At 48.9% G+C, this 22,770-nt stretch overlaps 1 protein-coding gene across 1 annotated transcript; it reads right to left on the bottom strand.

Moving 5' to 3' along the window:
- Positions 1–178: 178 nt before the first annotated feature.
- Positions 179–16,184, bottom strand: C5AR1 (complement C5a receptor 1). Its single transcript, XM_050772258.1, has 2 exons — positions 16,032–16,184; positions 179–2,467 (listed from the first exon to the last, which is right to left on the bottom strand). Exons 1-2 carry the CDS (start codon positions 16,032–16,034, stop codon positions 1,418–1,420), a joined length of 1,053 nt encoding a protein of 350 aa, XP_050628215.1. The 5' UTR covers positions 16,035–16,184; the 3' UTR covers positions 179–1,417.
- Between the last annotated feature and the right edge of the window lie 6,586 nt (positions 16,185–22,770).

Raw genomic sequence — 22,770 nt, 5'->3', positions numbered from 1 at the left:
CGCCATGTAAGTAGTGCCTTTGCCTCCTGCCATGACTGTGAGACCTCCCCAGCCATGTGGAACTGTAAATCCAATTAAATCTCTTTTTCTTCCCAGTCTTGGGTATGTCTTTATCAGCAGTGTGCAAATGGACTAATACCTACTGCAAAGTCAATTATTCATTAGAAATAACACAAGATTTCAATATTCATTATTTTTATTTTCATCATTAAAGTCATGCATACTATTTTTTTAAAAAAGCTCAAAATAGATTACATACCATATGATTACATTGTATAACATTCTTGAAATGACAACATTATAGAACTGGAGAAATGGAGAGTGGATTCCTGATCGCCAGGGTTTAGGGAAAAGGCTGGAGTGTGGGGGTGGAGGAGGTAGGCATCCTGGGGATCCTCGTGGTGATGGGAATGTCCCATATCTTCACTGTGTCAATGTCAATATCCTGGTTATGAGACTACACTGTAGTTTTGCAAGATGTTGCCATTGGGGGAGGCTGGGTGAAGGGTACACAAGATCCCTCTGCATCATTCCTTACAACTGTGTTGAGTTTGCAATGATCTCAAAATAGAAAGTATAATTTAAAAACAAAGTAAAAACAAAACTGTAGGCTTTTTAGGTGTTTTTGTTTTTGTTTTTGCTTTTGAGACAGTCTCCCTCTGTCGCCCAGGCTGGAGTGCAATGGAGTGATCGTGGCTCACTGCAACCTCTGCCTCCAAGGTTCAAGCAATTCTCCCACCTGAGCCTCCCAAGTAGCTGGGATTACAGGCACCCACTACCACGCCTGGTTAATTTTTTCTATTTTTAGTACAGACGGGGTTTCACCGTGCTGGCCAGGCTGGTCTGGAACTCCTGACCTCAGGTGATCCACCAGCCTCAGCCTCCCAAAGTTCTGGGATTACAGGCGTGAGCCACTGCTCTCAGCCTAATTTTCTTTTTTAAATCAACTCACTTACAAGAGCTTAGATAACTCCATGGACTTCTGTTTTATCCCAAAGAACTTTTAAGATTCCAGTTACATTTTTTCCAACTCACCATAAAATAAATACGTTTTTTTAAAGCTAGAATCTTTCTATTTGTCTGTATTCTGAGTTCCCTGTTCACACCTATTGCTATATGGAAATACCCCAGATACGTGGGTTTCTGTTTGTTTTACAAAAGCCTGGGATGGAAAGACGGTGTGTGGGGTGGGGGCCGGGGGGGCTTCCTAGAAGGAAGCGTTCACCTTGCAAATGAGGAAGGATGAGAAGAGTTCCACTGGAAGAGGAGAGGCAAGTCTGGGAAAGACAGGCGACATGGAGGAGAGTTAGTTAGCTAAGGTAACGCCATCCCACGAAGAGCAGAGTGAAAACAAGCGGAAGGAGAGTGGCCGGGAAGGAAGGAGACATCGCGCCACAGTGGCCCATGAGGCTATCGCCTACACTGCCTGGGTTTTCTCGGTCATAGTGTCCACTGTGGAGCGCGTGAATGATTTGCTCTCCCTAACCACGGACTCTTCAGTCAACACGTTCCGGAGGAGGCTGGGGAGGGATTTCCGCAGTCGGCCCTGGAAGCCCTGGCCAGCCACTACGTAGATGACGGGGTTGATGCAGCAGTTGATGTAGGCAAAGGAGATACTCAGGGAGTCCAGCTTCTTCAGCTGCAGGTATGTGGGTGACGACGGGCGCAGGAAGGACATCATTGTCCCCGTCACCTGGTAGGGCAACCAGAAGATAAAGAAACTGGCCACCACCGCCACCACCACCTTGAGTGTCTTGGTGGACCTCGTGGCCCTGCGGCTCCACGTCCGGAGCAGGAGGAAGGTGTAACAGATCATGAGTGTGAGTAGGGGCCACAGGAAGCCCAGGACCAGCCGGACAATGGCCACAGCTCGCTCCCGCCGTGTGTCGTTGTTGTAGTCCACGCCACACAACACCTTTGGTGAATACTCCTCCTGCCGGACCGCCCGGTACAGGAAGGAGGGTATGGTCAGCAGCAGGGCTAAACCCCAAGCCACGGCACAGGCTATCCAGGCCAAGCCGGCCCCTCGGAAGTTCTGGCACCAGATGGGGTTAAACACCAGCAGAAAGCGGTCGGCACTGATGGTGGCCAGGAGCAGGATGCTGGCGTACATGTTGAGTAGGATAAGGGAGGGCAGGATGCGGCAGGCGGTCCCGCCAAAGGGCCAGTGGTGATGCTGCACAATGGACGTGAACAAGATGGGCAGCGCCAGGCAGGAGAGGAAGTCAGCTACCGCCAAGTTGAGGAACCAGATGGCATTGATGGTCCGCTTGACCTCGAATGCCGTCACCCAGACCACCAGGGCATTGCCCAGCACTCCCACCAGGAAGACGACTGCAAAGACGACCAAGGCCAGGATGTCTGGAACACGCAGCGTGTTAGAAGTTTTATCCACAGGGGTGTCGGAGTCCAGGACATTCTTGCCATCATAGTGCTCATAATCAAGGGTGGTACTACTGAAGGGGTCCTAAGGGGAATTGGAGAGAGCAGAGAGGATGAGTCTGCAGACACATGCTCGGGGAGGGGGCATCCTGGCCCAGACATGTGGCTTTTCCCCTGTGTGGCTTTTTCTTCCTAGGAAATGGGGATGCTGAGGGCTGAGAGTCAGCCAGGGTGTCATACCACTTACTAAAATATTAAGGCAGATGTGGTGGCTCACGCCTGTAATCCCAGCACTTTGGGAGGCCGAGGCGGGCAGACTGCTTGAGCCCAGGAGTTCAAGAATAGCCTGGGCAACATGGCAAAAATCCGTCTCTACTGAAAATACAAAAATTAGCCGGATGTGGTTGCACTTGCCTGTCGTCCCAGCTACTCCGGAGGCTGAGGTGGGAAGATCACCTGAGCCCAGGAGGCAGAGGTTGCAATGAGCTGAGATCACACCATTGCACTCCAGCCTGGGTGACAGAGTGAGACCCTGCCTCAAAAAAAAAAAAAAAAAAAAAATTGAAATGATTCCATGCTGGTTGGGCCCCTTGCCAGCCTGCCACTCTCCCCTCAGTCCCATCCTGTGAAGCCCCTGGACTTCCCCACTTCCCCACAATCTAGAAACCTAATGGTTAAAGTCTAGCCCTACTGCAAGGCTGTAGCCACTACCCATTCAGACTGGTCAGTGAAGGACACACCGCTTGTTATTAATTTTTTTTTTGGAGACAGAGTCTCACTTTATTGGCCAGGCTGGAGTGCAGTGGCATGACCTCGGCTCACTGCAACCTCTGCCTCTTGGGTTTGAGCGATTCTCCTGCCTCAGCCTTCTGAGTAGCTGGGATTACAGGTGCCCACCAACATGCCTGGCTAATTTTTGTATTTTTAGTAGAGACGGGGTTTCACCATGTTGGCCAGGCTGGTCTCGAACTCCTGACCTCAGGTGACCCACCCGCCTCAGCCTCCCAAAGTGCCGGGATTATAGGCATGAGCCACTGTGCCTGGCCATTCCCATAGTTTGAACCAAGAAGAAAAAGTTTATAAAGCTTAGCAAAAGAACGCAAGACCACAAAACACCCATGACTACATAAAGCCCCACGTTGCCTAATCTGATTGCATGCTCTTGTCACACTGTGAACCTGGGTGAACCCGCCCAGCTGAGAGTTCGAGGCATCTGTAGATTGGAAAACAAGGTTCCTTGTTGGGAAAAGGGCTTGTGGGGTGCCTGTATAAACTGGTCATAAAAATAGAATGTTGGGGACCAGCCTCTACATTTCCTGTTGTGCAATAATGCGGTGTGCTAAAACAAACAAATGAAAGCAGATGGTCTTTAGTTAAAATTTGGATTTTTTTTCTCACCATGGACTTTTTTGCATTAATTTTGATTCTTTAAAAGACTGTATGGGGCTGGGTGCGGTGGCGCACGCCTGTAATCCCAGCACTTTGGGAGGCCAAGGTGGGCGGATCACGAGGTCAAGAGATCAAGACCAGCTTGGCCAACATGGTGAAACCCCGTCTCTCCTAAAAATATAAAAATTAGCCGGGCATGGTGGCGGGCACCTGTAGTCCCAGCTACTACTCGGGAGGCTGAGGCAGGAGAATTGCTTGAACCCAAGAGGTGGAGGTTGCAGTGAGCTGAGATTGTGCTACTGCACTCCAGCCTAGCAACAGAGCGAGACTGTCCAAAAAAAAAAGATTGCATAAAAACACTATTTTAAAAAACTTTTTAGAGACAGAGTCTCTGTCACCCAGGCTGGAGTACAAGCGGTGCGATCATGACTCACTGCAGCCTCAATCTCCGAGTTTCGAGCAACCTTCTCGCCTCAGCCTCCCAAGTAGCTGTGACTACAGGCACACACCATGCCTGGCTTATTTTTTTAATTTTTAGTAGAGATGGGGTCTTGCTATGTTGCCAGGGTTGGTCTCAAACTCCTGGCCTCAAACAATTCACCTGCTTCAGCCTCCCAAAGTGCTAGGATTACAAGTATGAGTCTATGCGAATGCTTTTGACTTGGGCTCCAGTAGTCCAGTAGTGGTGGGCTCAGAATGGCACTCAGGTTAGCAGCACTGGATTTGGAGTCAGTCCCCTAGGGTTCAGATCCTGACTGCCCTATGTGAAGCCTGTGTGACCCTCTGCACGTTCATCTACTGCTCTTCGCCTCCCTTTTTATCCTCCCATAGAGAGCCGAGTAGCCCATCTGGTCTTTTTTTTTTTTTTTTTTTTTTTTTTTTTTTTTTTTTTGAGACTGAGTTTTGCTCTTGTTGCCCAGGCTGGAGTGCAGTGGTGCGATCTCTGCTCACCGCAAACTCCACCTCCCGGGTTCAAGCGATTCTCCTGCCTCAGCCTCCTGAGTAGCTGGGATTACAGGCATGCACCACCATGTCCATGTCCGGCTAATTTTGTATTTTTAGTAGAGACGGGGTTTCTCCATGTTGGTCAGGCTGGTCTCGAACTCCCAACCTCAGATGATCCACCTGCCTTGGCCTCCCAAAGTGCTGGGATTACAGGTATGAGCCACCATGCCCAGCCAGCAGCCCATCTGTTCTAACTGATATAATTTCAAAACCCAAAGCCATTAGGAGGAGTTATCCATTTCTTTTTTTTTTTTTTTTTTTTTTTTTTGAGACAGAGTCTCACTCTATCACCAGGCTGGAGTGCAGTGGCGGGATCTTGGATCTCTGCCTCCCGGGTTCAAGCGATTCTCCTGCCTCAATCTCCTGAGTAGCTGCAATTACAGGCAATGTGCCACCACGCCCAGCTTATTTTTGTATTTTTTAGTAGAGACAGAGTTTCACCATGTTGGTCAGGCGGTCTCAAACTCCTGACCTTGTGATCTGCCCACCTTGGCCTCCCAAAGTGCTGGGATTACAGGCAAGACCCACCACGCCCGGCCAGGAGTTATCAATTTCAAGTAGATTTTGCTGATTTTTTAGGTGTGCTGTTATTTCACCTGTTCCTTTCTCCCTTGGTTTTGCTGTAAAGTGGTAGTTTGAGATCTAGAACTTCGATTAGATTTAGGTACAATTTTTTTCTTTTTTTGGCAAAAAGTACTTCATAGATGGTTCTGTGTCTTTTCTGCTGCCTCACCTCAGTGGCACTGAATCTCCGATTGCCTCTCTTCTTGGGACACTAAGACTGATTGTAGGATCATGGTGCCAACCCTGAACAAAATGTTTGGGGGCAGCAAGAGGAAGATACAAACAGGAATAAGAAATAGATTTTTTTGCCAAGCATTATGGCTCATGCCTGTGATCCCAGCTCTTTGGAGGCCAAGGTGGGAGGATTGCTTGAGCCCAGGAGTTAGAGACCAGCCTGGGCAACATGGAGAAACCCCGTCTCTACTAAAAATACAAAATTAGCCGGACATGGACATGGTGGTGCAACCCTGTCTCTACAAAAAAAAAAAAAAGTAGCCAGGTATGGTGGTGTACTCCTGTGTATTTGGTGTACTTGGAAGGGTGAGGCAGGAGGATCACTAGAGCCTAGGAGGTCAAGGCTGCAGTGAGCTATGATCACACCACTGCACTCCAGCCTGGGCAACATAGTGAGACCCTCTCTCACAAAAATAACAATAGCCGGGCGCGGTGGCTCAAGCCTGTAATCCCAGCACTTTGGGAGGCCGAGACGGGCGGATCACGAGGTCAGGAGATCGAGACCATCCTGGCTAACACGGTGAAACCCCGTCTCTACTAAAAAAAAAATACAAAAAACTAGCCGGGCGAGGTGGCGGGCGCCTGTAGTCCCAGCTACTCGGGAGGCTGAGGCAGGAGAATGGCGTGAACCCGGGAGGCGGAGCTTGCAGTGAGCTGAGATCTGGCCACTGCACTCCAGCCTGGGCCACAGAGCGAGACTCTGTCTCAAAAAAAAAAAAAAAAAAAAAAAAAAAAAAAAAAAAAAAAACAAAAATAACAATAATATCACAGGTAAATGTGACTATTTGGGACCAGTGATGCAGGGTAGAAGAATTTACCAAGACAGTTGTAGGTAAAGAAAAGCAGATTTATTAGAGAAAGTAGGAAAATATGTTGTAAGAGTGCAATGGGCAGGTCAGCAACAGAGGAGCTAACTGCAAAGAGACGAAGGCTCGCTAGCGATTTTATATGCTGGTGCTTGTGCTGTGTGTGAAAAGGGCTTTGTGAAGTTCCAGTAACACCAAGGTTGCAGTGAGCTAACTTGCATTTTTCTATTAGCTGAGTGTCTGGCGATAGCTGGACGCAGGAAAATTGGGAGTTATTTGCACAGGAGAGCTGTGTGTCCTAGATCATGAAGAGAGGCAGGCAGATGTATAGTTTATCTCCTTCCTCTTATTGCTTTCCCTCGGTCCTGCCACCTGACTCCTTTTCCCTAATTAGGACTCCACAAAAAACACTCCAGCAAAAGGAGTAACTAGAGGGAGAGAGAGGAGGAGAGGGAAGGAGGAAGGAAGGAAGGGAAGAGGAAGAGAGAAGAGAGAGAGGAGGGAATGAACGAGGGAAGGAGGAGGAAATGAGGAAGGGAAGAAGGGTGAAAGGAAGAAAGGCAGGAAGAAAGAAAAGAAACAAAGGAGGGAGGAGGAAATTAGGGAGGAAGAAAGCAGAGAGGGAGAGAGGGACAGAGGGAGGAAGGAGGGCAGGGCTATAGATGACTAAGAATGGCAGTGGTGGATTTGTAGGGGCGTGGTGGTGTGCACCTGTAATCCCAGCTACTCAGGAGGCTGAGGCAGAATTGCTTGAACCCAGGAGGCAGAGGTTGCAGTGAGCCGAGATAGCCCCATTGCACTCCAGCCTGAGCAACAGAGTGAGACTCCATCTAAAAAAAAAAAAAAAAAAAAAAAAGGTCCTGATCACTTCTTCCTAGACAGAGCTGCAGGAAGCTGTCATGCACCCAAGAAAGAAAGGCTGCAGTCCATGGCAGCTGGACTAGAGAAAGCCTTGTAGGCAAAATCTGTGCCCAGAGCCATCAGACACTGCAGTAAAGCACCCATCAAGGCACTGAGTGGTCATACGAAAGCAGCCAGTACTTACTGAGCACCTGCTATACGTGCCACATGGAATTTGTTCTTTCGATCCTGACCACAACCTACAAGGAGGTTCTCTTAATATGCCCATTTCAGGCCAGGTGTGGTGGCTCATGCCTGTAACCCCAGCACTTTAGGAGACTGAGGTGGGCAAATCACCTGAGGTCAGGGGTTCGAGACCAGCCTGGCCAAGACAGAGTCTCGATCTGTCGCCAGGCTGGAGTGCAGTGGCACAATCTCAGGTCACTGCAACCTCTGCCTCCCAGGTTCAAGTGAATCTCCTGCCTCAGCCTCCTGAGTAGCTGGGACTAAAGGCGCCCACCACCATGCCCCACTAATTTTTGTATTTTTAGTAGAGACAGGGTTTCACCATGTTAGTTAGGCTGGTCTCGAACTCCTGACCTCGTGATCCACCCACCTTGGCCACCCAAAGTGCTGGGATTACAGGCGTGAGCCACCGCACCCGGCCTGGTTTTTACACTTTTAAAATATTCACCTTGAAGATTAAATAAGATGAAAAATGCCTAAGCACCTAGCACAGCATCTGACACAGAGAAGGGGACAAGTGGCAGCCATTGGTATTATTATTATTATTATTATTATTTTTTTTTTTTTTTTTTTTTTTTTTTTTTTTTTTTTTTTTTTTGAGACGGAGTCTCGCTCTGTCGCCCAGGCTGGAGTGCAGTGGCCGCATCTCAGCTCACTGCAAGCTCCGCCTCCCGGGTCTATGCCATTCTCCTGCCTCAGCCTCCCGAGTAGCTGGGACTACAGGCGCCCGCCACCTCACCCGGCTAGTTTTTTGTATTTTTTAGTAGAGACGGGGTTTCACCGTATTTAGCCAGGCTGGTCTCGATCTCCCGACCTTGTGATCCGCCCATCTCGGCCTCCCAAAGTGCTGGGATTACAGGCTTGAGCCACCGCGCCCGGCCTGGTATTATTATTTGTCAATACTTCGATTATTGAAGAGCTCAGATCCACATCTCTGAACCTTTTTTTTTTTTTTTTTTTTTTTTTTTTTGGAGACTGGGTCTCACTCTGCTACCCAGGCTGTAGCTCAGGGGTGCAACCTCGGCTCACTGCAGCCTTGACTTCTCAGGTGATCCTCCTGCCTCAGCCTCCCAGGCAGCTGGGACTACAGGTGCATACTACTGTGCCCAGCTAATTTTTAATTTTCTGTAAAGAGGAGGATCTCACTGTGCTGCCCAGGCTGGTCTCAAACTCCTGGGTTCAAGCAATCCTCCTGCCTTGGTCTCCCAAAGTGCTGAGATTACAGGCCCAACTCCCTTTTTATATTTCCTTTTTCTCTCTTTTTTTTTTTTTTTTTGAGATGGAGTCTTGATCTGTCACCCAGGCTTGTGTGCAGTGGTGCAATCATGGATCACTGTCACCCCAACCCCTCTGGCTCAAGCAATCCTCCTGCCTCAGCCTCTCGAGTAGCTAGGACTACAGTTGTGCACTACCACACCCAGCTAATTTTTGTTTTTTCTTTTTTTTTTTTTTTTTTTTTTTTGTAGAGATGGGGGTCTCACTTTGTTGCACAGGATGGTCTCAAACTCCTGACTTCAAGCAACTCTCCAGGCTTGAACTCCCAAAGTGCTGAGATTACAGATGTAAAAGTCACCATGCCTGGATAGTCCTTCTTTCTTTCTTTCTAGTTCCCTAACATTGTACCTGCCCAAGGTTAACCAGGCTGTAGGCAGTGGGCATTTACTGGTGGAATCACCCCCATGAGTAAATTATTGAAAGCTAGGATGTCACTTTCTGCTAATGAGTGAATGAAAAAGGAGTTGTTTAGTCACGTGGTGGAATATTACTCAGCCATGAAAAGGAAGTGCTGACACATGCTACAATGTGGATGAATCTTGAAAACACGATGCTAAGTGAAAGAAGCCATTCAAAAAAGGCCACTAAAAATATACAAATTAGCCAGCATGTTGGCGCACCCCTGTAATCCCAGCTACTCCAGAGGCTGAGGCAGGAGAATCACTTGAACCTGGGAGGCGGAGGTTGCAGTCAGCTGAGATCGTGCCACTGCCCTCCGGCCTTGACTGAGAAAGACTTCTGTCTCAAAAAAAAAAAAAAAAAATGATAGAAAGATGGATGGATATGAATGAATGAATGGATGGATGGATAGATAGATAACGAATGGGCGAATGAGTGGATGCATGGATGATGGATAGATAGATGACTGATAGACAATGGATAGAGATATGATTGGGAGATAGAGGATGGATAAGTAGATAGACAATGGGCTGGGCGTGGTGGCTCATGCCTGTAACCACTTGAGGTCAGAAGATCAAGACCAGCCTGGCCAACATAACAAAACCCCATCTCCACTAAAAGTACCAAAAAATTAGCTGGGCGTGGTGGTGTGTGCCTATAGTCCCAGCTACTTGGGAGGCTGAGGCAGGAGAATCCCTTGAACCTGGAAGGTGGAGGTTGCAGTGAGTCAAGATTACTCCACTGCACTCCAGCCTGGACAACAGAGCAAGACTCTGTCTCAAAAAAAAAAATAGCTAGATAATAGATGGATGGATGGATGGATGGATGGATGGATGGATGGATAATGGAGAGAGATAGTAAATTGGGAGAGCCTGGGTAAAATGTATATGTATATGAGTCTGTTCCATTCTTGTCATTTTTCTGTAAGTTTGAAAATGTTTCCAAATAGAAGGTTAACATTGTTTAAAATATTTTCATTGGTAAACAGCCCCTGCCCTCAGCCACCCACCTCTTCTATTGCCCACTCCCAGCACCCTAAGTTCCTGTTTCCTACCCTGGGACACCCCCACTCCAGGTCCCAACGCTCATGTCACTAAACAGTTAATGCTAGGTGCAGCAGGAGGCCCTAGACCCTGCCCAGGGGTCCTCTGCACTTTAGCATGTTGTTAAAGATTTTGAATGCCCCCCTTGGCTGTGATGCATGAAGGTAACTTTTGCGTCTGCTGGTTTCGCATGCTCCCAGCAACCCTTGACTACAGAATGACTCAGACCCTCCTAAGGGAAGCCTCCTCACCCTCTGCTCTGACATTGCCTTGTCACTCCCTCGTCAGCTGACAAAGCTCGTTTCCTGCCATGAGCTCGCTCAGTCCTTTCCTCTGGTTGACTTCAGAAAGGCAGAAAAAATATGCTGATTCCAACATCCTGTGGTTTCCAGGATCTTTAGACACAAATGGCTTGCAAAGTTTTGCCACTGCGTCACCACTCCAAATACTGGAAATAACTGAAGTGTCCAGCAAGAGGGGACTGGCTAAATTAATGATGGTACATCTAGGCAACGGAATACTACACAGCTATCAAAAAGAATGGAAAAGTTAGCCAGGTGCAGTGGCTCAGGCCTGTAATCCCAGCACTTTTGGGAGGCTGAAGCAGGAGGATTTCTTGAGCCCAGGAGTTCAAGATCAGCCTGGGTAACCTAGCAAGACCCTATCCCTACAAAAAAGAAAAAAAACAAACAAAAAGAATGAGGAAGTTGTTTATATAATGATGTGGAAAGATCTCCAACATCTGGGGTGAGGCCAGGCGCGGTGACTCACTCCTGTAATCCCAGCACTTTGGGAGACCAAGGAGGGCGGATCACTTGAGGTCAGGAGTTCAAGACCAGCCTGGCCAACATAGGGAAACCCCGTCTCTACTAAAAATACAAAAGTTAGCTGGGTGTGATGGCAAGCACCTGTAATTCCAGCTACTCAGGAGACCAAGGCAGGAAGATCACTTGAACCCGGGAGGCAGAGGTTGTAGTGAGCTGAGATTGCACCACTGCACTCCATCTGGGCGACAGAGCGAGACTCCATCTCTAAAAAATAAAATAAGCTGGACACAGTAGCTCACTCCTGTAATCCCAGCAATTTGGGAGGCCAAATTGGGAGGCCCAGGCGGGTGGATCACCTGAGGTCAGCAGCTCAAGACCAGCCTGACCAACATGGTAAAACCCTGTCTCTACTAAAAAATACAAAAATTAGCCAGGAGTGGTGACGTGCATCTGTAGTCCCAGCTATCTGGGATGCTGAGGCAGAAGAATCTCTGGAACTCGGGAGATGGAGGCTACAGTGAGCCGAGATCGCTTCACTACACTCCAGCCTGGGCAACAAGAGCGAAATTCCATCTCAAAAATAAAATAAAATAAAATAAAATCGTGAAAAATAAATGTAGATCAGCTGCATTGTGGCACGTGGCCCACATATTGGGCAGTGCAGGTCCAGGGCTACTCTGGGGGTTCTAATTGCCTAGCACTATTCCAGGTGCTTCCCAAGTGTTGGCTCAGTAATTTCCTAATCACAGTGTGTATCTATGTCACAACAGCACGAAGGGCAAGGTACTATTATTGTTCCTAAATTCACGTGCGCATTAGAAGAAGGACCCTTGTCTGTTGCATGGAGAAAGGGGCAGAAAGCAGAAGCCGGGAGGAAAAGGAGATTGGAACTGTCCAGGTGACATGAGGCATGACGGTGGCTTAGACAAGGGTGCTGGCAGCAAGATGTGAACAATCAGATGAGAACACGGTGAAGGAGAAGGCGCAGTACTTACAAGAATAGCCATAATCATTGCCAAGCTGTCCTGAGCCTTTCTCGTGTATTATCTCATTTAACCCACAAAGCAACCCTAGGAGACTTGTTGCAATAGCAACACTCATTTTCCAGATGAGAAAAATGAGGCTACAGGGAAATGAAGAGACCTCTCCAAGTCTTCTCAGTTAGCAAGAACAGAGACAGGAGAGAAACTCCTGAGAGCTGAGCTCCAAAACCCTCTTTTTTGTTTGTTTTTTGTTTGTTTGTTTGTTTGTTTGTTTGTTAGGCGGAGTCTCAAAATCCGTTTCTGCATAGCAGAAGCGAAAGGTCAGCATGGCTGGCCGGCGGCCAAGATGGGACTGGAAGGTCTGTAGATACTGAGTTAAAGAATGTGGCTGGAAGCCAGGCGCGGTGGCTCACGCCTGTAATCTCAGCACTTTGGGAGGTCGAGGCAGGTGGATCATGGGGTCAGGAGTTTGAGACCAGCCTGGCCAACATGATGAAACCCTGTCTCTATTAAAATAATAAAATACAAAAATTAGCCGTGTGTGGTGGCGCGCACCTGTAATACCAGCTACTTGGGAGGCTGAGGCAGGAGAATCACCAGAATCCAGGAGGCGGAGGTGCAGTGAGCCAAGATCACACCACTGCCCTCCAGCCTGGGTGACAGAGCAAGACTCGTTCTCAAAACAAAACAAAACAGACCAAATATTGGAATTCAAACTAAATTTCCATTGAAGGGGATGAAACCTCCTATTAGCACATTACTCAGCTGAATAAAAGAAAGAAGCACCAGGCTGGGCAACATAGCAAGACCCCATCACTACAAAAAAGTTTAAATCTAGCTGGGCGTGGTGGCATGCACCTGTAGTCCCACCTAGTCAGGAGGCTGAGGTGGGAGACCTCAGTAGACCCTGTCTAGAAAAAAGAAAAAAAGGAGGAGGAGGAGGCAACTCCCTTGAACTACATGGGAATGAAGTACCTTCCTCAAGTTTGCTTGAGGGGAAATTAATGAATGCCTTAATACAATGCCTGGTATGCAGTAAGCACTCAATAAATGCCAGTTAATAATACTATATGTCATTCATGAAAAAAAGTCAGATGTAGAGTACTGTACAAAACATACTGCTATTTATAAGGCTGGGAAAGGATAGAAATGTCACCCACATTGAGTGCCAGCTGTATACCAGGCACTATTACAAGAACTTTTCATGCATTCACTCAGTCAATTCTCTCATCTAGTCTATGATGTAGGTTCTAGTATTATCCTCACTTTAAAGATAAGGAGGCCGGGCGCGGTGGCTCAAGCCTGTAATCCCAGCACTTTGGGAGGCCGAGACGGGTGGATCACGAGGTCAGGAGATCGAGACCATCCTGGCTAACACGGTGAAACCCTGTCTCTACTAAAAAATACAAAAAACTAGCCGGGCGAGGTGGCGGGCGCCTGTAGTCCCAGCTACTCGGGAGGCTGAGGCAGGAGAATGGCGTGAACCCGGGAGGCGGAGCTTGCAGTGAGCTGAGATCCGGCCATTGCACTCCAGTCTGGGCGACAGAGCGAGACTCCGTCTCAAAAAAAAAAAAAAAAAAAAAAAAAAAAAAAAAAAAAAGATAAGGAGAGGGTGGCCAGGCACGGTGGCTCATGACTGTAATCCCAGCACTTTCGGAAGCCGAGGCAGGAAGATTGCTTGAGGCCAGGAGTTTGAGACTGGCCTGGCCAGCAGGGTGAAACCCTGTCTCTACTAAAAATACAAAAATATAAAAATAAAAATACGAAAATTAGCCAGGCGTGGTGGCGGGCACCTGTAGTCCCAGCTACCTGGGAGGCTGAAGCAGGAGAATCACTTGAACCCAGGAGGTGGAGGTTGCAGTGAGCTGAGATCACACCACTGCACTCCAGCCTGGGCAACAGAGCAAGACACTGTCTTGAAAAAACAAAAAGATAAGGAGAGGACAGATCTCTGCAGCTATTTCACAGTAGAGACAGAAGCTGAGATCGGTTTTGGGGTTCCCTGCATCACGCTAGTCCTTACTTTGTTCCCTAAGCATCTGTGCTCTCAGACATCTGTAAACTGTTTCTGGAAGGATCCACCACAAACTGGCATCCTGTGGTTGCCTCTGGGTAGGGGAGGGGGCAATGAAAAGGAGTCAGAGGGCCAGGCACAGTGGCTCACACCTGTAATCCCAGCACTTTGGGAGACCAAGGTGGGTGGATCACCTGAGGTCAGGAGTTCAAGACCAGCCTGGCCAATACGGTGAAACTCTGTCTCTACTAAAAAGACAAAAAACCACCCAGGCGTGGTGGCGCATGCCTGTAATCCCAGCTACTTGGGAGGTTGAGGCAGGAGAATTGCTTGAACCCAGGAGGCGGAGGTTGCGGTGAGCCAAGATCGTGCCATTGCACTCCAGCCTGGGTGACAAGAGTAAAACTCCGTCTCAAAAAAAAAAAGAAAAGAAAAGGAGTCAGAGGCTCTGGGGTAGGCAGGGAGAATGAGTTTTCTTTTTTTTCTGTTAGTTTTTTGAGACGGAGTCTCACTCTATTGCCAGACTGGAGTGCAGTGGCGCAATCTCAGCTCACTGCAACCTCCGCCTCCTGGGTTCAAGCGATTGTCATGTCTCAGCCTCCCAAGTAGCTGGGACTACAGGCGCCCACTAACACGCCCAGCTAATTTTTGTATTTTTAGTAGAGACGGAGTTTCACCATGTTGGCTAGGATGGTTTCAATCTCCTGACCTCGTGATCCGCCTGCCTTGGCCTCCCAAAGTGCTGGGATTACAGGCATGAGCCACCGCATCCGGCTGAGAATGAGTTTTTACCAAGTGTCCTTTGGTACTTTGTAATATGTTTTGGAAAGAAAAAAGAAGAAGCAGAGAGTGCCATTTGCCCTGGTCTGATCTCAAGGGTGGAATGCAGGAATGAAGCAACATGAGTCCCCTCCCTAGTCCATCCAAATTGTCTTCCGTTTCCTCTTTGACACGGATGAAGCAAGGCAATGCCTGTGTTACAGCAGGTGCTGAGTCGCAGCTCTGCTGGCTCAGTGCCCAGGACGCCGGATGCAGGGATGACGGGGACCTTCACCTAGCCTGGGCTGCGTTCCTTCTGACACTCGCAGAATCTGTGGCATAACCTCATTCTGCCACCAACCACGGAGGGTCCCCGGCCATCTCTGCTCCTGCCTGGGCCTCGGTTTCCCTATCTCTATCATGTAGAACATCTGAAACGACCGGGTGCAATGGCCTTACGCCAGTAATCCCAGAGCTTTGGGAGGCCAAGGTGGGAGGATGGCTTGAGGCCAGGAGTTCGAGACCAGCCCTGACAACATAGCCAAGAACCCATCTCTACAAGAATAAAAAATTTTAAAATTAGCCGGACATAGTGGTGCATGCCTGTGGTCCCAGGTACTCAGAAGGCTAAAGTGGGAGGATCACTTGAGCCCGAGTTCAAGATTGCAGTGAGCTATGACGGTGCCACTGCACTCCAGCCTGGGCAAAGATGCAAGATCCCAAGTCAAAAAAGAAAAGAACATCTATCTGCAAGAGCTTGTGAGTAACTTTACTATTCCTCCAAACCGGTTCTTTCCAGCCTCCCAACATTTTCTCTACCATTCCTACTGCCTGGAAGGCCCTCTCTAGATCTTTTCACTTGTGGAATTCTTTTTTTAAAAAAATACAGACAGGGTGTCACTATGTTGGCCAGGCTGGTCTTCAACTCCCGGCCTCAAGCCATCCTCCCACCTTGGCACAATCCCCAATGTGCTGTGATTACGGCGTGAGCCACCGTGCTCGGCTGCTTGTGGAATTCTTAGTCATCTTATGAGACCCAACTCAAGGGTCCCCTCCCCTGGGGAGTTTTCTCGGACCCCAGCCCCATGAGGTTGCTGTGGCTCCCACAACTTGACGATCTTATTCCCATGGCCACATCCCAGTCCTGGAGTGTTAGAGCCTGGGATGTGGGAGAGAGCGAAGGTGGGAGGTGGAAGACAGGGAGACAGAAGGAAAGGGAGAGACAGAGTCGATAGTGACAGTTGGGGAGAGAAAGGACCCAGGGGAGCAGAGATGGGAGGGACCCTGGGCAAAGCTTCCTGCTCCCATTCCCCTTCGAGACTCACCATGTTCTGGTCTCCTGGGCTCCCCGAGGATCGAAGGTCCCTCCTGCCCAAGGGCTGTGGTTTTTAAAGCCCCAAGGGAAGATGCAGGGAGGAAATGACCATCTTTCTCTCTGAGGCTCTCATTGGTCTGCACACTGGGCACTGCAGCCAGAGCTCCCTCTGCGGGGCACACACCCAGGGGACTCTAACCACCTCCTCCCAGGCAGAGAACGGGGGCCAGTGCTCGGAAAACCGAGGAAGTTCCTTTGTAGGCTCGGCCCCTCTTCTGGCCTTGGTTTCCCTAGTTGGGGCCCTCTCTCTCTCTCTCTCTCTGTCTCTCTGTCTCTCTCTCTCTCTCTCTCTTTGAGATGGAGTCTTGCTTGTTGCCCAGGCTGGAGGGCAGTGATACGATCTCAGCTCACTGCAACCTCTGCCTACCTGGTTCAAGCGATTCTCCTGCCTCAGCCTCCCGAGTAGCTGGGATTACAGGCCTGTGTCACCACCCCTGGCTAATTTTTTGTATTTTTAGTAAAAATGGGGTTTCACCATGTTGGCCAGGTTGGACTCGAACTCCTGAGCTCAGGCAATCACCCACCTCAACCTCCCAAAGTGCTAGAATTACCAGTGTGAGCCACCGCGCCCGGCCTGGAGCCATCTATCTCTTTCCTTCGAAGGCCCCAGCCTGTAATCCCAGCTACTCGGGAGGCTGAGGCAGGAGAATTGCTTGAACCTAGGAGGCAGAGGTTGCAGTGAGCCGAGATGATGCCATTGCACTCCAGCCTGGGCAACAGAGCAAGACTCTGTCTCAACAACAACAACAAAAACCATCGTGACCAGCCTGGCCAACATGGTGAAACCTCATCTCTACTAAAAATACAAAAATTAGCCAGGAGTGGTGGCAGGTGCCTGTAATCTCAGCTACTCGGGAGGCTGAGGCAGGAGAATTGCTGGAACCTGGGAGGCGGAGATTGCAGTGAGCGGAGATCGCACCATTGCACTCCAGCCCAGGCTGACAACACCAAGACTCAATCTCAAAAAAAAGAAAAGGAAAGAAAAAAAAAGAAAAAGAAAAAATCTTCCTTCTAGGGTTACGAAGTTGGCAATAGAAGATGGCGCTATCCACCCCACACACCGCCCACCCACTCCACAAGCCACACTAGCCACACAAGCCACAACCACCTCCGTCTTGGAAATGGGGTCCACACTTCATCCTCTCCAGCTTCATTGTGGGTTCTCTAAGACCGTGGTCCCCAACCTTTTTGGCACCAAGGACCGGTTTTGTGGAAGACATTTTTTCTACAGGCCAGAGGTTGTGGGGGCTGATTTTGGAATGATTCAAGTGTATTACATTCGTGGGGTACTTTATTTCTATTATTGTTACATTGTAATACATAATGAAATAATTATACAATTCACCATAATGTAGAATCAGTGGAATCCCTGAGCTTGTTTTCCTGTAACTAGATGGTCCCATCTGGGGGTGATGGGAGACAGTGACAGATCATCAGGCATTAGATTCTCACAGGGAGCGTGCAACCCAGATCCCTCGAATGCGCTGTTGACAACAGGGTTCATGCTCTTATGAGGATCTAATTCTGTCACTGATCTGACAGGAGGCGGGGCTCAGAGGGGAGGCGGGGCTCAGAGGGTAACACGAGCGAAGGGGTACGGCTGGGGCACGATTGTATTTACAGATGAAGCTTCGCTTACTCACCTGCCACTCACCTCCTGCTATGCCGCATGGTTCCTAGCAGGCCATGGACTAGTACAGGTCTGCAGCCCAGGGGTGGGGGACCCCTGCTCTAAAATACTTCCTAGAGCCTGGGGCAAGGAAGGAGCCTAGATTACCTTCCTGTGGCTGCTGTAACCAATTAGCACAAAATGTGGGCTTAACACCAGGGCCAGGTGCAGTGGCTCATGCCTGCAATCCCAGCACTTTGGGAGGCTGAGGCAGGCAGATCATTGAGGTCAGGAGTTCGAGACCAGCCTGGCCAACATGGCAAAACCCATCTCTACTAAAAATACAGAAATTACCTGGGTGTGGTGGTTCATGCCTGTAGTCCCAGCTACTCAGGAGGCTGAGGAACAAGGAATTGCTTGAACCCAGGAGGTGGAGGTTGCAGTGAGCCAAGATGGCAACACTGCACTCCAGCCTGGGCTACAGAGCAAGACTCCATCTCAGGGGGAAGAAAAAAAAAAAAAAAAAAAAAAAAGGCCAGACAATTATTTTGGCATGGTTCTGCAGGCCAGAAGTCCAAAATCAAGATGTCAGCACTCCCTCCAGAGGTTCCAGGGCAGAATCTGTTCCTTGCCTCTCCCAGGTTCAGGGGGCTCCTGGCATTCCTTGGCTTGTGGCTGCACCCTGCCCATCCCTGCCTCTGTGGTCCCATCACCTCCTCCTCTACCATATGTCTCAAATTTCTATCTTCCTCATATAAGGACTCTTGTGATTCCAGTGAGCCCATCCAGACCCAATCCAGGATAATCACTTCCCCATCTAAAGATCTTTAACTTAATTTCATCCGCAAAGTCCCTTTTGCCATGGAAGGTCACCTGTTCACAGATTCAGAGGATTAAGATGTGGACACCATCGGGGATCATCATTTTATCTGCTACAGGGTCTGAGAAGCCAGAGAGGAAGTGTGTCCTGTGGTGGAGAGAAGCCTTGAATGCCGAGCTAAGGAGCCTGGACTTGGCCTTTCCTTCAAAATAGATCCATGACCTGTCAGCCCCTCACCACCTCGACTCTGTTACCCTGATCCAAATCACTATCACCTACTGCTTGGACCATTACAGTAGCCTCCTCTCTGGGATCTTCACTGCCCGCCCTCCGTAGTCTCATCTCCATCAGCAACCAGAGGGCGCCTATTAAAATCTAAGTCAGATCAGAGCACTCCTCTGCTCAGAATAGGGTTGCCTGATTTAGCACACACACCCACACAAACAAACATAAACACACTACAGATTGCCCAGTTAACTTTAAATTTCAGGGTTGGGCCTGGTGGTTCATACCTGTAATCCCAGGGCATTGGGACACCGAGGAAGGATCACTTGAGGCCAGGAATTTGAGACCAGCCTGGGCAACACAGTGAGATCCCATCTCAACAAAATAAATTAAAAATTAGCTGGGCATGGTGGCACGTGCCTGTGGTCCCAGCTACCTGGGAGGCTGAGGCAGGAGGATCGCTTCAGCCCAGGAGATCAAGACTGCAGTGAGTTAAGATCACAAAAAATTTTTTTTCATATTTTATCTGGGAATCTTGTATTTTATCTGGTAACCACAGCTCACAGCCCTCCTGTGGAGCCTACGGCACAATGAGTGTGATTGTTATGATAATTACAGGAACACACTCAGTTTTTTTTCCCCATGTCCTTTTGCGACTACAAAACACCACCCACAACTTTCTCCCACAGTATTTTTCTACAGCAAACTTCAATTTTTAAAAATCTGGTTTTTGGCTGGGTGCGGTCCTCATGCCTGTAATCCCAGCACTTTGGGAGGCCGAGGCGGGTGGATCACGAGGTCAGGAGATCGAGACTATCCTGGCTAACATGGTGAAACCCCATCTCTACTAAAAATACAAAAATTTGCTGAACGTGGTGGCAGGCGCCTGTAGTCCCAACTACTCAGGAGGCTGAGGCGGGAGAATCGCTTGAACCCGGGAGGCGGAGGTTGCAGTGAGCCGAGATCGCGCTACTGCACTCCAGCCTGGGCGACAGAGCGAGACTCCGTCTCAAAATTTGAGTGCAGTCTCAAAACTGGAGTGCAGTGGCGCGATCTCGGCTCACTGCAAGCTCCGCCTCCCGGGTTCACGCCATTCTTCCGCCTCAGCCTCCGAGTAGCTGGGACTACAGGCAGGCGCCCCGCCACCACGCCCGGCTAGTTTTTTGTATTTTTAGTAGAGACGGGGTTTCACCATGTTAGCCAGGATGGTCTCGATCTCCTGACCTCGTGATCCACCCGCCTCGGCCTCCCAAAGTGCTGGGATTACAGGCTTGAGCCACCGCGCCCGGCCCTGATTTTCTTTTAATTGCAAAGGAAATGGATGCTCATTGTAAATATTTAAACAATCCAGAAATACACTCCTCCCGACTCCAAAAAAAAGAAAAAAGGAAAGAAAAATACCAATGAAAAGTCCCATTCCTGTCACCCTTCTGAATTCAGCTGGGAATTCACCTAGACTTTTACAAAGGTGGAGTTTGTGTTTGGCGATGGACATGCAGGTGCACGATGTTCAGCAAGTTTTAGTTCTGCTAATTGAAGCCATGTGAGCGGTCTGCCTTACTCACCCAGGATTTCGAAGGTCGGTTTGTGGCGATTTGGAGCATTATAGGAATGCCGTGTTGTTCTGGCCCTGACCTCCAGGGGGCGCGGGAGCGGGGAGGCTCAGGAAGCCAGGTCACAGGCACTTGACTTTTAGGATTTTGGATCGAAGTTGCCTCCTCAACCGTAAATCATGGGTTCTTAACGTTTTTAGGTCCGGGACCGTTGATAAAGCTGTCCTTGATAAAACATCCCCTCAGGAAAAAAAAAAATTTTAACTTTTTATTTTAATGGAATGTCAAATGAAAAAAGTTGCAAGAATAGTAAAAGCAGCCGGGCACATTGGCTCCCGCCTGCAGTCTCAGCACTTTGAGAGGCCGAGGCGGGAAGATCACTTCAGGTCAGGAGTTCGAGACCAGCTTGACCAACATTGAGAAACCCCGTCTTTAATAAATATACAAAAAATTAGCTGGGAATGGTGGCGGGGCGCCTGTAGTCCCAGCTACTCGGGAGGCTGAGGCAGGAGAATCGCTTGAACCCAGGAGGAAGAGGTTGCAATGAACCGAGATCATGCCACTGTGCTCCAGCCTGGGTGACAAAGTGAGACTCTGTCTCAAAAAAACAAAAAAAAAAAAAAAAAAAAGAAAGAAATCGGGGCCAGAAGCAACAACTCATGCCTGTAATCCCAGCATTTTGGGAAGCCACGGTGGGAAGATCACCGGAGTCCAGGAGTTCCAGACCTAGGTAACATAGTGAAACCCCCGTCTCTACAAAACACAAAAAATTATCCAGGTGTGGTGGAGCACACCTATAGTCCTAGCTACTTAGGAGGCAGAGGCAGGAGGATCACCTGACCCCAGGAGGTCGAGGCTGCAGTGACCTATGATTGTGCCACTGCACTGCAGCCTGGACAATAGAGCAAGACCCTGTCTCAAAAAAAAAAAAAGACAGAGGCCGGGCACGGTGGCTCACACCTGTAATCCCAGCACTTTGGGAGGCTAAAGCGGGTGGATCACCTGAAGGTCAGGAGTTCAAGACCAGCCTGGCCAACATGGTGAAACCCCATCTGTACTAAGAATATAAAAAATTAGCCGGGCATGGTGATGGGCACCTGTAATCCCAGTGACTTGGGAGGCTGAGGCAGCAGAATCACTTGAACTCGGGAGGTGGAGGTTGCAGTGAGCCGAGATCGTGCCATTGCACTCCAGCCTTGAGTGACAAGGGCGAAACTTCGTCATATACACAGAAAAAAAGACAGAAAGAAACTGGCTCATGCAATTGTGGGGGCTGGTAAACCCTAGAAAAATAATACAGGCGTATATATCTATGTCTGTTTAAGTTTTTTCTGGAATCATTTGAGAGTACTTTGGAAACATCATGCTCCTTTACCATAAATTCGTCACTATGTATCTCTTATATTACGGTTATGACAGGATATTCTCTGACATAACCACAATATATTTATCAAAATAAGGAACTATGCCAGATACCACACTATCCTCAGCCTTCACTGAAATTTCGTCAGTCGTTCCAATAACAGTTTTTTTTTTTTTTTTTTTTTGAGACAGAGTCTTAATTTGTCGCCCAGGCTGGGTCCAGTGGCATAACCTCAGCTCACTACAACCTCTGCCACTCAAGTTCAAGAGTTTCTCCTGACTCAGTCCCCAAGTAGCTGGGATTATAGGTGCCCACCACCACACCCGGCTACGTTTTGTATTTTTAGTAGAGATGGGGATTTGCCATGTCGGCCAGGCTGGTCTTGAACTCCTGACCTCAGGTGATCCTCCTGCCTCAGCCTCCCAAGGTGCTAGGATTACAGGTGTGAGCCACCATGCTGGGCCCCAATAATGTACTTTATCACTTTGTTTTTCTGGATAATGTTTTGGTTTTGGTTTTATTATTTTTTGTAGAGTCGGGGGTCTATGCTGCCCAGGCTTGTCTTGAGCTCCTGGGCTCAAGTAATCCTCTCACCTCAGCCTCTCAAAGTGCTGGGATTGCAGGCAAGAGCCACTGCACCTGCTGTCAATAATGTTTTTGTAAATAAATTTTAAAACACTTTGTTCTGTTTTAACAGCATAAGAAATCCTTGAGGCCGGGCACGGTGGCTCAAGCCTGTAATCCCAGCACTTTGGGAGGCCGAGGCGGGTGGATCACGAGGTCAGGAGATCGAGACTATCCTGGCTAACATGGTGAAACCCCGTCTCTACTAAAAATACAAAAAACTAGCCGGGCGTGGTGGCGGGCGCCTGTAGTCTCAGCTACTTGGGAGGCTGAGGCGGGAGAATGGCGTGAACCCGCGAGGCGGAGCTTGCAGTGAGCCGAGATCACGCCACTGCACTCCAGCCTGGGAGACACAGCGAGACTCCGTCTCAAAAAAAAAAAAAAAAAAGAAATCCTTTAGCTGGGTGTGGTGGATCATGCCTGTAATCCCAGCACTTTGGGAGGCCAAGGAGAGAGGATTGCTTGAGGCCAGGAGTTCAAGACCAGCCTGGGCAA

This window comes from Macaca thibetana, chromosome 19, assembly GCF_024542745.1.
Source record: "Macaca thibetana thibetana isolate TM-01 chromosome 19, ASM2454274v1, whole genome shotgun sequence".
In the NCBI taxonomy this organism is placed as follows: Eukaryota; Metazoa; Chordata; class Mammalia; order Primates; family Cercopithecidae; genus Macaca; species Macaca thibetana.
This window is presented reverse-complemented; position numbering and strand designations above follow the sequence as displayed.